At 39.2% G+C, this 12755-nt stretch overlaps 1 protein-coding gene across 1 annotated transcript; it reads left to right on the top strand.

The window, feature by feature from the left end:
- Positions 1–1225: 1225 nt before the first annotated feature.
- LOC125371624 (G-protein coupled receptor GRL101-like) lies at positions 1226–12586 on the top strand. Its single transcript, XM_048380752.1, has 10 exons — positions 1226–1249; positions 1857–1953; positions 2914–3033; positions 5732–5893; positions 6169–6258; positions 6623–6739; positions 7086–8630; positions 9750–9874; positions 11493–11544; positions 12028–12586. Exons 1-10 carry the CDS (start codon positions 1226–1228, stop codon positions 12090–12092), a joined length of 2397 nt encoding a protein of 798 aa, XP_048236709.1. The 3' UTR covers positions 12093–12586.
- The last annotated feature ends 169 nt before the right edge of the window (positions 12587–12755 follow it).

Raw genomic sequence — 12755 nt, 5'->3', positions numbered from 1 at the left:
ATAAATGTCTGGGGACCTATTCTAACCTGGATTCCTAAAGGGGGTGAACTTTATGTTGATAAGTTTGCAGTTGAATTAAATTGTATGGGTTGTAACAAATCGTAATAGGATGCGAACATGATGAGTTTGCCTGTGTGTCTGTCAGGGCCGGTAACACCTCGTCTACTACGGAGCCTGACGGCGGGCTGTATGAGTTGTGTACTGCTGTACGCGAAGGTGGCTGGTATGACATGGGCTGTGCCAGCAGTTTACAGGCTGGAGTTCTGTGTGAGTCGTCCGCCAGAAATCATTCTCGCTCTTACCAAGGTACGAACATTAGTCTTACAACTTTAATTTTAGGTTGTAGTAATGCTGTGTTATATTATCTTGTGTCATCCTGGAGTTGTGAAAAATTTAATGTCCTAGCGCGTAGATGCAATATTTACACAGCTTACCTCCCATCAGCAATATGTACTATTCTTGTTAGAACATTTTTGTAACACCTGTAGGCTGTATCAAAGTTAACTGCGCCTGATCCTGCAGTATCCCATCAATCTCGAGGTATACCAAGACAAGAGCGAGCCACATCATCACTAGACTACCCTATTGCTCCTATCAATAATGAAAACCGTCAACTCAAGTTATCTAAGTCTTAAAGCTGTATAAAACAATCTTACTTATGTAAGTTATCTAAGTCTTGAAGCTGTATAAAAAAATCTTACATATGTAAGTTATCTAAGTCTTTAAGCTGTATAAAACAATCTTACATTTGTAAGTTATCTTAGTCGTGAAGCTGTATAAAACAATCTCACATTTGTAAGTTATCTAACTTTGAAGCTGTATAAAACAATCTTACATATGTAAGTTATCTAAGTCTAGAAGCTGTATAAAACAATGTTACATTTGTAAGTTATCTAAGTCTAGAAGCTGTATAAAACAATGTTACATGTGTAAGTTATCTAAGTCTTGAAGCTGTATAAAACAATCTTACATTTGTAAGTTATCTAAGTCTAGAAGCTGCCTAAAACAATCTTACATTTGTAAGTTATCTAAGTCTTGAAGCTGTATAAAACAATCTTACATTTGTTAAACATCATTACGCACTGCCATGTCATGTTAGTTCCAGTTCTTCAACTGCTGTCTCCTGCTGATTATCTCAACGAGACCGGACGGCTGACGTTTCAGTGCGACAACAGGGAGCTGATATCTGCACACAGTGTCTGCAATGGTCTGTCGGACTGCAAAGATGGCAGTGATGAATACATGTGCAGTAAGGGACATTTTTAAATGGTATTTGTTAACACTGATTCCCAAGTATATCAGTGCACGTGGAAAGGGGTGTGGGTGAGTGAATGAGTGAATGAGTGAGACATATGTCATAATTACATAATTATACGATTTCTAGGTTTCTGTCAAATCTCAACCACTGACTCAATTCAAGTTACTTCAGGCTATGAAGAAATGACTTTATACATAAATATGTGTGTCTCATCTATATCTTGCTAAGATGAAAGAAACATACACATTGTATAAAATAACGTGTTCGTAGCCAGAAACAACTATTGGCATCGTGCATATGCCATAAACATTTTCAAAAACTCTTTAGGATTTCCAGGGTTGAATAGGTCCCAAGCAACAAATATTTGCCCTAAACGAGTAAATGAATCTGATGGTCAGACTTGGTGCTTTGTCTGATTGCGTGCCATCTATTCCTACGGCGTGGGGTGTAGCAAACAATATCAACCACTGGTTTATTCGGCCCAGACTCGTTCATTTACAGGCCGTCGTCATATAGCTGGAATATTACTAAACACTCTCGCCGTCATCATGTTGCTAATACATTCACTCCTATTTTTGAAGAGCCCGACTGTTCCCAGTACCAGTTTGCGTGTGACAACGGCCGCTGTGTCTCCTCGAGCTTGTATTGTGACTTCAGGGATGACTGCGGGGACAACTCAGACGAGCGATCATGCGGTATGCCGAAACTTCATAAACTAGAAGTCTTTCTGTTCCACATATCGCGTCACACAAGAAGCCCGAATGCAGCGAAACCTCGTTAACTCAAAGTCTTTCTGTCGTTGCAAACATGCTACTTTTTAATATGATCCCATTAGAATCCTCATCCGACACTCCACTTGCTCTAACTATAGAGGACTCGATATATTTGCGATGGTCTATAAGACTACTTTATCTGTAACTGTTTTACTCATTTGTCGTGCTCTGGGATGTAGCATTATTTGTCCCGATAGAATCCATGTACAGTCAAGTCCCATTAATCCGACATTGTTGGTTGCATATGATTATGTCGGATTAACGAGTATGTCGGATAAACGAAATTAAGTAGTATCAACGTTCGTGGTCGATAATCGGACAATTACACGAAAGATAACGATACAAACACGTATTAAAAAATATAAATGAAATGGTTCTTTGTCGTCACGATATGGCTAAAATATTGCCGATGTGACGTAAAGCATAAACTCACTCACTCATATAGGTTCTGCGGTCTATTTCCCAGCTAGGTGTTTGACATTAGGCAGATAAAACAAGGCCTACTTGGCTGTATTGGGTGTCTATGTAACCTGTAGCATGGTATCTCAGCGGGCTAGCCTTAGAACATCGTCATTAGTCCACACCAGTCAAGTCAGGTTTATTCAAGTAATTGGGCCAACTATATATATATATAAACAATAACCATTCAGAGAGAATGGGAGAGCTCTTTTCGTGGTGGCATCACTGATTGTCAACAAACCATTCATATTAGTTTCACCGCTATTCAGCATTTTACGACCAATGAAATCTGTTACGTGGAATAATCGAGAGACTGATTGCTTTCTGTCGTTGATGTTTTATATTTATAACACTACTGACACCCCCGACAAACACGGATGTCAATGGTGACGTTTCTTGTATCTATTCCCTTCTGTTACACAGTGTTCCCGCCGTGTTCCATTGATGAATTCCGCTGTCAGAACGGGAAGTGCATACTCTCCAAGTATGTGTGTGATCTCTTCAACGACTGTCAGGACTGGTCAGATGAGAGAAGCTGTGAAGGTGAGTTACCGTATTTGACATAATAAGCGCCCAGGGCGCTCTCAAAATTAGAAAAAAGGGGTTTCTTATTAGAATGTTATTTTGGTGAAAAACAACAGAGTTGAAAGATCGTTAATTTCGTGGTTTATGCCGACAGCATGAAATGTTTATATACGACAGATATATTTTTCCAGAATTTAATTTCCAATAATTAAGGATGCATATAACACACGTATTATACACGAATGAAAAGTCTTGTGCACATTGATTAGTCGGAAGGGGTGCTAATTGGGATTGTTCACTAGCCAATATATTAGCAAATATTGCATTGGGCGCTTATTAGAGCGGAGCGCTTATTACGTCCCATACGGTAGTTGGTGCAAAGGCAGTTGTCACCAAGCCCACGTCCTTACAACCACAGTTTGATGCACGATATAATTATACACTCAGCTGCTGAGAGATACACTCATTTCGACGTATCATAGAAGGTCCAATTAGAAAAAAATACTTAATATGGAGACTGAAGAGGTAAATGTTATGTGCAGTTGCGAACCTGTACCAATATGTGCTGTATTTAATCCAAATACCAACTTTTGAAATATGAGTCGTTGACAAGGTAACCACTCACCTCATAATAATCATTATTGATCCATTTAAATGCGCCAAATTCCATTACCAAGTGAATGCTCACGGCGCTTCATTAATATTACCCAGGTAAATAGACTGGTGTGCACTCAATGTTCATGTATCTAGATGTAGATAACGTTTGCCATGAACTCAATTTTATTCTATCTTTTATTTTATCTAAATATATACTCTAAAAAGGGGGATCATGAAATAGAAATGTAAATACCAAGTATTGGAACAAAGATAAGTGTTGACGACCAACATTCCATGCAAGATCGTTTATGTCTGTAAAACTTAACATCAAATTCATCCTATAGTTTGTACGTGTCTCACGCAGCAGCGCCACACACGCGCAAGGGGTGTCATTTCTGATTTTGACACTTTCAAGGAAGGTCGATTGATCTCTGTGGACCATTATTTCTATCAGTGTTATTCATTCTGCTTATCATACAGTTGTGATTTACTAGATTCCATTCATTGTTAATGTATGAACAAGCGATGCGGCGTATGCAACGAGCGTCTACGGGCTACTGGTGTGCAGGAAACTGTCAGAAGTCAGTTGGCCAATACGTTCAATGTTTTACAGTCTGTGATTAGAAGACTATGGAACATGTACCAATAAACCTAACATGTCGATCGACTCCGTTCAGTGCGTCCAAGGTCAATGACAAGAGTACAGGATCGATTGATTTGAAACCAGGCTCTACCAAATCGAACGCAAACGGAGAATCAACTTGTTGTAAACTTTCATCAGGCTACTTGAGTACGAAATATGGGTCAGACGATTAGAAATCGTCTACATGCAGCTCATCTCCATGCTCAACGGCCCTTAGAAATCGTCATATTGCTACACAATGTCGAAACAAGGGTAATTGTCGCTGGTCACGTGTCACGTTTTCAGATGCGTCCTGATTAACTTTGCACATCCTTGATAGGCGTGGTCGTTGACGTTGAAATGAACGTCAAGCAAACCTGAGACCTCATGACAGATTTGGCTTTGCGTCCGGATCAGTTATGGTGTGAGATGGCATCACTGTGCCTGACCGAACCCCTCTCAATATTGTGCAAGTATTGTGGACAGTACTATCGGGACAACATATTGACACTCTTTGTTGTCCCGCTTGCAAGTCGTGTGGGTGCAGGTTTTGTCTTTCAGGACGACAACGCCCGTGCTGACCATGCACAAATCGTCAATGCTCACCTGAAGCAGAACAACATCCACAGAATGCCATGGCCAGCAAGGAGACCAGACATTGCAGCTATTGTACACGTTAGGTACATGATAAGGAGACGTTTGCGTCAACGTCATAGGCAGCCGATCTCGTGGCCAGGCGCTGCAAGAGGAGTGGGACAGACTCCCTCAAATCGCCATTGGGAGATTCATACGCAGTATCCCTCGTCGAGTGAATGAATGTTTGACAAATCGGGGCGGTCTTACGCAATACTGATTCTAAAACGTGACATTTCCCATTGATCGTCCTTCAAGGTCGTTGGCGGTCATAACATCTACTGTCATACTTCACTACCGGTTGTAATGTGTTCCCAAATCGTTTATTATTATCATACAGCTATTACGAAAAACTAATATCGCTTACAATTTTGGAAAGTTTAAGTTATTTCTGGGTATCCCCTACCTTTTTGAAGAGTTGCTTAACAGTACTTTTCTTAACTTGATTCTTGTACTGTGTGAATCGTAAAGCTGACATCTATTTTTGCCAACACAGCAGTATCGCATGTTTATGTAGTTTATTGTTTATGAAAGAATAATTATATATGAGTATTAGGAAGATAATTTATATAATTCTGTATTATGAGGAACACAACGTTTCGAAGTATATGCTTACTCTCTCATCAGGTGAAGAAATTATGGATGTCAACGTCTTTATTATGAGGAACACAACGTTTCGGAGTATATGCTTACTCCTTCATCGGGTGAATGGTTCACCTGATGAGGGAGTAAGCATATACTCCGAAACGTTGTGTTCCTCATAATAAAGACGTTGACATCCATAAATTCTCTTCCTCATGTGTATCACTTCTAAATGCCTTTCAAAGACTATATTTATATTGCCCAAATAAACGTTTTCAACAGGGTTGTGCCAGCAGTTCCAGTGCTATGATGGCACGTGTCTGCCCATGCACTGGGTGAAGGATGGGATGGTGGATTGTCCTGGCGTCAATAAAGAGGATGAGTTGGGAGCGAAGAGGCATCATATCTGCGATTTTAAAAGATCGAGCCCAATATACTGGTGGTGTATGTCATCTTATAACCACAAAATTCGAAATATGATTGTTGTACAATGTTTTCCTCCCGGTGTTAAGGGAAGATGCCTCCTTGATATATTTGTTTATGGATTGATAACAGACATCGTTGAACAGGCAAGCATTACATGTAACTTGAAGACTTGTGTTGAATATTGCGATGAACAGAAACACTCGTCTTTTGAGATATCTTGCTTTACAAATTAAAAATTAAAATGATTTAACATGCATAAGTCGTACACGAATACTATTGTACCATTCCTTTAGTCACCGCTGACGACTCAAGGAAATACTGCAAGAGAGTTCCGGATGGTTTCGGCAAATACCTCTCTGCACCATCTACCATAGAGCCATGTGGTAAGTGTACAAATTGTCTGTTGTCTGCCGAAACACTGCTAACTTAAGGATATCATACCCGTATCAAATACATCACCATCGAATAACCATGTCTTGTCTTGTTCGTATTATATTTAGCCACCGTCAAACATGGGTGTATACTTTCTTTTAATCAGCAGTTAATGCTAAGTTTCTCCACACACGTGCAATGAATATGGGCTTATCGGCATAGCAGTGTGAATATGTTCATCATCCATAAAGTATAATTGATATCACCGAACCATTTATGCACTTTTATCCCTGTTCTCGTCTCCGAACAACTATTCCTATTCTAGCAATACACGTATACTATAACGTTCCGTTATTGGTATAATGTTGGTTTCAGATGAACGGGAGTGTCTTGTAGATGAGTTTCAGTGTGGTGATGGCGCATGCATATTTGCTGAGAACGTTTGCGATGGGACAAGAGACTGTAAAGAAGGCGAAGATGAACACGTCTGTGGTATGTTTAAAACATTATCTACTACTGACAAATAATGTTTTGAAGTGTACTGACCATAAAAGTGCGTTTACTAGCAATAAAGAAAAACTAAGTACTAGTATATGTTAATCTGTCTAATCGATATCCATCTGATGATAGCATAACTGCCAATGTCAAGTTACAATTTTCTGGAGAAGGTTGAAATTGCAAGTACACTTTTAAAAAATGGATAAAGAACATCCACAATTGGAAGGCTATGTGTTACAATACTTGCTAGCCATAACAGCTTAACAAACGTCACATAAAAAATCGGGTGCCTTTTTAGAGTAGGATACATGTCTTAAGTACCGTTTCGGTCTTTTTTCAGATGCATATTCTTGTCCATTCTTCTTCAGATGTAGTCAGTCACAAGTATGTCTCAGTCCAGATAAAATTTGTGATGGTAATTTCCAATGTCCATTAGGTGATGATGAACGTTACTGTCATATGACATGTCCCTCCAAGGCCGAGTGCAAGGGAACATCTGTGAAGTTGAATGACTTCAACATGACTTCGCTTCATAACCACACGCGAGAATTAGATATGACTGGAGTATACATACCACAACTAACTGATTTCCCTACAATGCCTTTTCTCATGAGGCTTTGTTTGTCACAATGTGGCTTGATAGTTATTCCGGACGTATTCAGTACACTAACCAATCTGTTATACCTTGATGTCAGTCATAACATATTGGCATCGTTACCTGGGAGGGTGTTTCGATCGCTTGAGCAACTAATAGAACTAAATATATCCGGCAATACATTTGATAGGATTAATCCTGAAGGTTTCAAAGGACTAGGCCGTCTAGTTTCCCTTGATATTTCGGAATGTAGAATAGCGAAATTGACACACAAGACATTGAAGTACACCAAAGCATTAAGAAAATTATTTTTGAGAGATAATGTCATTGACTTTATCGAAAACAACGCTTTTGCTGGCTTAACATATTTAATGGATCTGGATCTTTCTGGTAATCCTGTAGTGCAATTTAGTGAGCAGGTGTTCAGCGGGTTGAACTCATTAACGTACCTTTCTACAGATAACTACCTACTTTGCTGCTCAAAAGTTCGACCTTCAACAATAGAGGATAACAAATGTGAAGCACCTGTTAATTCTCTGTCATCATGTAAGGACCTTATGCATCGAGACATTCTTCGAGCCTTTCTTTGGATTCTAGGAATACTAGCCTTGTTGGGAAATGTCTGCGTCATCATTTATAGAATTGTTGTAAACAGAAGGTCAACTACCAATGGATGTGATTTCTTTGTTGTCAATCTTGGTTTCTCAGATCTACTGATGGGCATGTACATGATGATCATAGCGGGTGCAGATGTTCGGTATCGAGGTGTATACGTATGGAATGACTATGAATGGCGAAACTCTGCACTGTGTAAGGTAGCTGGTGTACTGGCTACACTGTCGTCAGAAGCATCTGTGGTGTTTGTCTGTCTGATAACGCTCGATCGCTTCTTGGTCATTAAGTTCCCCTTTCGCCAGGTTCGCTTGAATAGAATTTGTATTTGGATTCTAGTAGTCGGTACCTGGGTCTTAGCGATCTTCTTGTCTGTTATTCCACTGTTTCCTTCGTTGAGAGGCTGGAACTTCTATGGCAGGAACGGGGCATGTCTTGCCCTACCTCTGAGTAAGGAAAGACTGGCTGGGTGGGAGTATTCTGTATCAATCTTTATTGCGGTCAACTTTGTCATTTTTGTATTAATTGCTATCGGTCAATGGACCGTCTATAGTTCTATCAAAGAGGGGTCTTTCCTGAAGGGAAAGGAAAGGCGGCAGCAAGATTTGAGAATTGCAAAGAAACTGTTCTTTGTTGCAATGACGGACTTCATGTGTTGGTTTCCCGTCTGCATTATGGGTGAGTACATTATACAAATGTATCGGTACAATAAGAGTGAAATAAACAGTTAAGATTTATAGTCCGGACACATACCGACATAACATTGCTGTAGGACTTTCAGGTATCTAGGAACACCAGAAGAATAGTTTCAAGTCCTGCACAACTTCCTAAAGAGTATCATATTCTATAATTTTGAATAAGACATTCGTAATATTGTCAGGGCTGCATGAAAGATACATGGCCCACTTGTACAAAACGTTCTTAGCACTAAAACTGTTGTAAAGTCTGCTATTCTAATATGAACTTACAATGTTCGCAAGGCTACATGTAAGATCGGTTTGTGCAAGTGGGCCCAGGTAAAAAGATTTCAACCATAAACCTTTTAGAAATTTCATCAGCTTCTGTGTCAAGGGCTTATATTTTCATGTCCTATACTGTTAAGATAACCTTACATAGTCTCTCATTCATTGGTTGATGTACGTACATCGCGTATTGCATGTTGTTTTCAAGGGTACCCGTGTATGGGAGCTCAATGTACATCGTTCTGCCACTTCTAGTTATTTGGCACAGTATTAATACTGTTTTGTGTGGTAATTATACCCTCTTGAAGATCCGGAATCGGTCTTCTGGAACCCATGTTTGTCGTAAGAGGCGACTCAATGTACAGGCTCGCTAACTTAGTTGAGGTCATGTCTTCGTATCCCAATTGCATAGATTTGATGCTCATTAAGTTAATCATTTTCAGGTCCAGTCTCGATTATTTACAGACTGCTTTCGTATAGCTGGAATATTGCTGAGTGCGTCAAAAAAATAAAACAAAATATATGACAGGAGGGGTCCAGCCATTTAACATTCTGTCACTTTACCAAGACATACTTTATCTTGAAAAGACAAACAGTTTTTGTTTGACCAACAACGCAATTGTTTAGGACACAATGTGAAAAAATGTTTTTTTGGATGTAACATCTGATGCAAAGTTTCAAACATTTTTGTAACGGTTTCTTGGCAAATACATCTCAGGCAACTCTTTCTCGCCATGCTAAATATAACAGTAATCGGTCCGTAAGCACGTAATATTTTTTAACTGTCTATGTGGAAACGAACCCCTGTGATATATGTACATCTCTGTGTATAAAGGAATAGTGGCACTGAGCGGAACCTCCATACAGGGAGAGGTGTATGCATGGACAGCTGTGTTCATTCTTCCAATCAACTCGGCCCTCAACCCTATACTGTACACTTTACCGTCCATCACGAGACAGGTATGTAGAACTGTCAGCGAGTATACTTAAACGCTGCTTTAAGCAACATTCCACCAATACCTGGGCGAGGCACGCCACACGTGAGCTTCACAACACTGTACCCCTATGGGGAATTGAACCCGGGTCCTCGGCGCGACGAACCAACGCTTGACGCGCTAGGTTACCAGTCGAGCGTATTGTAGTGAGACCATGACGACGTGTCCTTGAGGTGTAGTATGTCAAAGGGATGAAAGACTACCCGTAGAGCATGGCTAGCAGGGGAATTAGTATCAATTTGTCTCACCGCGAATGATTACTTCGCCATACGCTGATTGACTCTCCCACGCTAACTTTTTCGTCATTTTGAAAGCTTACAAATAATATTGTTTATATTACTTACAATTATCCAAGATAATGTCATCTATTTTTGATGACGTTAGAGAGCATTTTAAGCAAGGTGATTCTAACAGTAGGGAGGGTATCCTCCCCAAACCCTCACTTCCCATACCACCCACAACTAATTACAACAAAGTTCGCAGTTTAGTGCACAGCTAATCCCCTGCCTGTTATCTTCTTAATTATATGGATTAACCAAACAAAGGACCAAGCTGTACATTAATGACAAAATAGATTATAACACGTTTTAATCATCAAGGATGTTTATGGATTATTGTCATATCTTTAGCATAAATATCTCTGATAACATTCAGCAGATAATATGATTCTTAACATCAACGTATTCCTCCTCAGCTTTTTCTTACCTCAGGGGTTGAATCTGTATTAAACCGTTTAAAAAAATTAAATGAAGTTTTTGGCAGAAGATGAAGATGAAGATGAAAGTTTCTCTTGAAACAGGCTATGGGTAATATATACTGTACACATCCTTTCCAGACTACGCTTTCAAAGGTATTTTGAATCAATCATAACAGTAACATAACAGTCCCGTCACAGTATGTTTTGTGTTAAGCTTTTGAGGTTGCATGTTTGGAAAACATTCTGCTTACAATATAACATAACAATTTGAATATTTCCTTCTTCAGTTTTGTTTGTTACAACCTGTTTGGGTCGTTATCTAGCATGTAGTTGTCAGCTTGTCGATCACGAACGTTGATACTACATAATGTCGTTTGTCCGACATACTCGTTAATCCGACACAATCTTATGCAAACAACCATGTCGGGTTAACGGGACTTCACTGTATGTGGAATTACCTCCTTGCACCTTGGAATACGGATAATCTCTCCCTCGTGAATTATTGTTGAAACGTCATCGCCAGAGCTTGTTCAATACAAAATCAAATTCGCTCGTGAAGGATAATAATTTTTTTTATTTATGTTAACTCTTTGTTGGTAGTTTTTAAGTACATGTACCGGGGGTACATTATGCTTTGCTAATGTACATATACATGACGTTCCCCTTTCATTTTCTATGACAGATACTGCATGTAAATGTGCGGAGTAAACATAACACATGCGCGTGTCCGTGCATGAGCGGTGTTGCAGTTGACGAAGAAACTATATCGATATTTTACTGACGATTAAATATTAGGTTGGGCTGCTAATAATGATAAATCCTTAATGATTCACATCGTATGCAAACACGGTTTTGTTAAGTGATCTACTCTTGTTTGACCTTTCAGAGAGCTGCGGGAACAATGAAGACTGGAAGTAGGCCCCGAGCTGTTGTCTATGGTAAATAATGGCACGGTTTAAATGTCACTTTGAACTGCATCAGTGTTTCCTAAATACAATACAAGTTCTTCCGTGGCTTTTGTTTGGCAAACCAGAAATGTATTTTGGGTTTGTTTCCATAAACCAAAAAGAAACAGGCCACGCCAAATGGCGGACTACTATTTCCTGATTGGCTGATAACAGAACGGGCGTGACTTGTGTTGCATTACTGCACTGAATGCTGTCACTGATTTGGTACTGTTGTCTACAGTATCTGCAGTGTGGTTATAATTGAATAAGCGTTCGGTGAAGTTATTATTGTTGACGTTTTTATTTACAAGAATTGACTTCAATATGTTTCTTTGCGTTTATGGAGTTTTAAACGTAAACACCAGTGTGAATACTGTGTAAAGTTACACAACGTGAGCACACCGGTGTTTGTTTATACCTACATAAACGCCAACACATATACTGTAGTAAATTCTAAGCACTTGTTTGTTTCAGATGTAAACACCAGAACATCAATCAGTGATGCTACTGAAATGACCTCTGAATCCAGAAACCTGTGACGGAATCGACGTGCTGCATGTAGGATAACGAAGACATTTTACTGTTATTAAACATATTTATATTTTCCCACCAAGGTACAAAAAAACTTTCCTGTCTAACAAAATACAATCGAACTAGACAGTGTGATGAACTCAAGGTCAAGATATTTTCATTTTTTGGCACGTTGTTGTCTTGATGTTTTCGAACGACCTATCAATATGACATAATAATCTTCGAGAATAAGAAAAATAAGAAAATCAAATAGTAAACCGGCAGCGTGGAGACAAATGTTTTTTTATTGAGGAAGTTCCTTGTACATTAATACATATCATCAGCTGTTGAATAGCAACGAGGTGGATTTAAACATGCTAATGGATTCAAAATCAATACATGACGTGAACACAGAAGGGTGTGTTGTACACCAGTACCTCAGATGTTATCAGTTTAAGTACATGTATTGAGGCAAGGCGGTATTGATTTCTATATTTACTTGATATGGTCTCATCATGTTTATTCTTGTGGGATATAATTGTTATGTGAATAAAGCTCAAGAGAACAAACAGTGCATTGTTATAGTCCCGTCGCCATTATTATAAACGTCGATGGCCAACGTAAGGGACCAGCCTTTAAATATTCCTGGTTGGCGACTGACATTTTCTTTGAGACAGAATATTTTTTACAGT

This window comes from Haliotis rufescens, unplaced genomic scaffold (genome assembly GCF_023055435.1).
Source record: "Haliotis rufescens isolate VD_foot unplaced genomic scaffold, xgHalRufe1.0.p SCAF_1, whole genome shotgun sequence".
NCBI classification, from domain to species: Eukaryota; Metazoa; Mollusca; class Gastropoda; order Lepetellida; family Haliotidae; genus Haliotis; species Haliotis rufescens.
The sequence above is the reverse complement of the archived record's forward strand: the minus strand, read 5'-3'. Positions and strand labels throughout refer to the sequence as shown.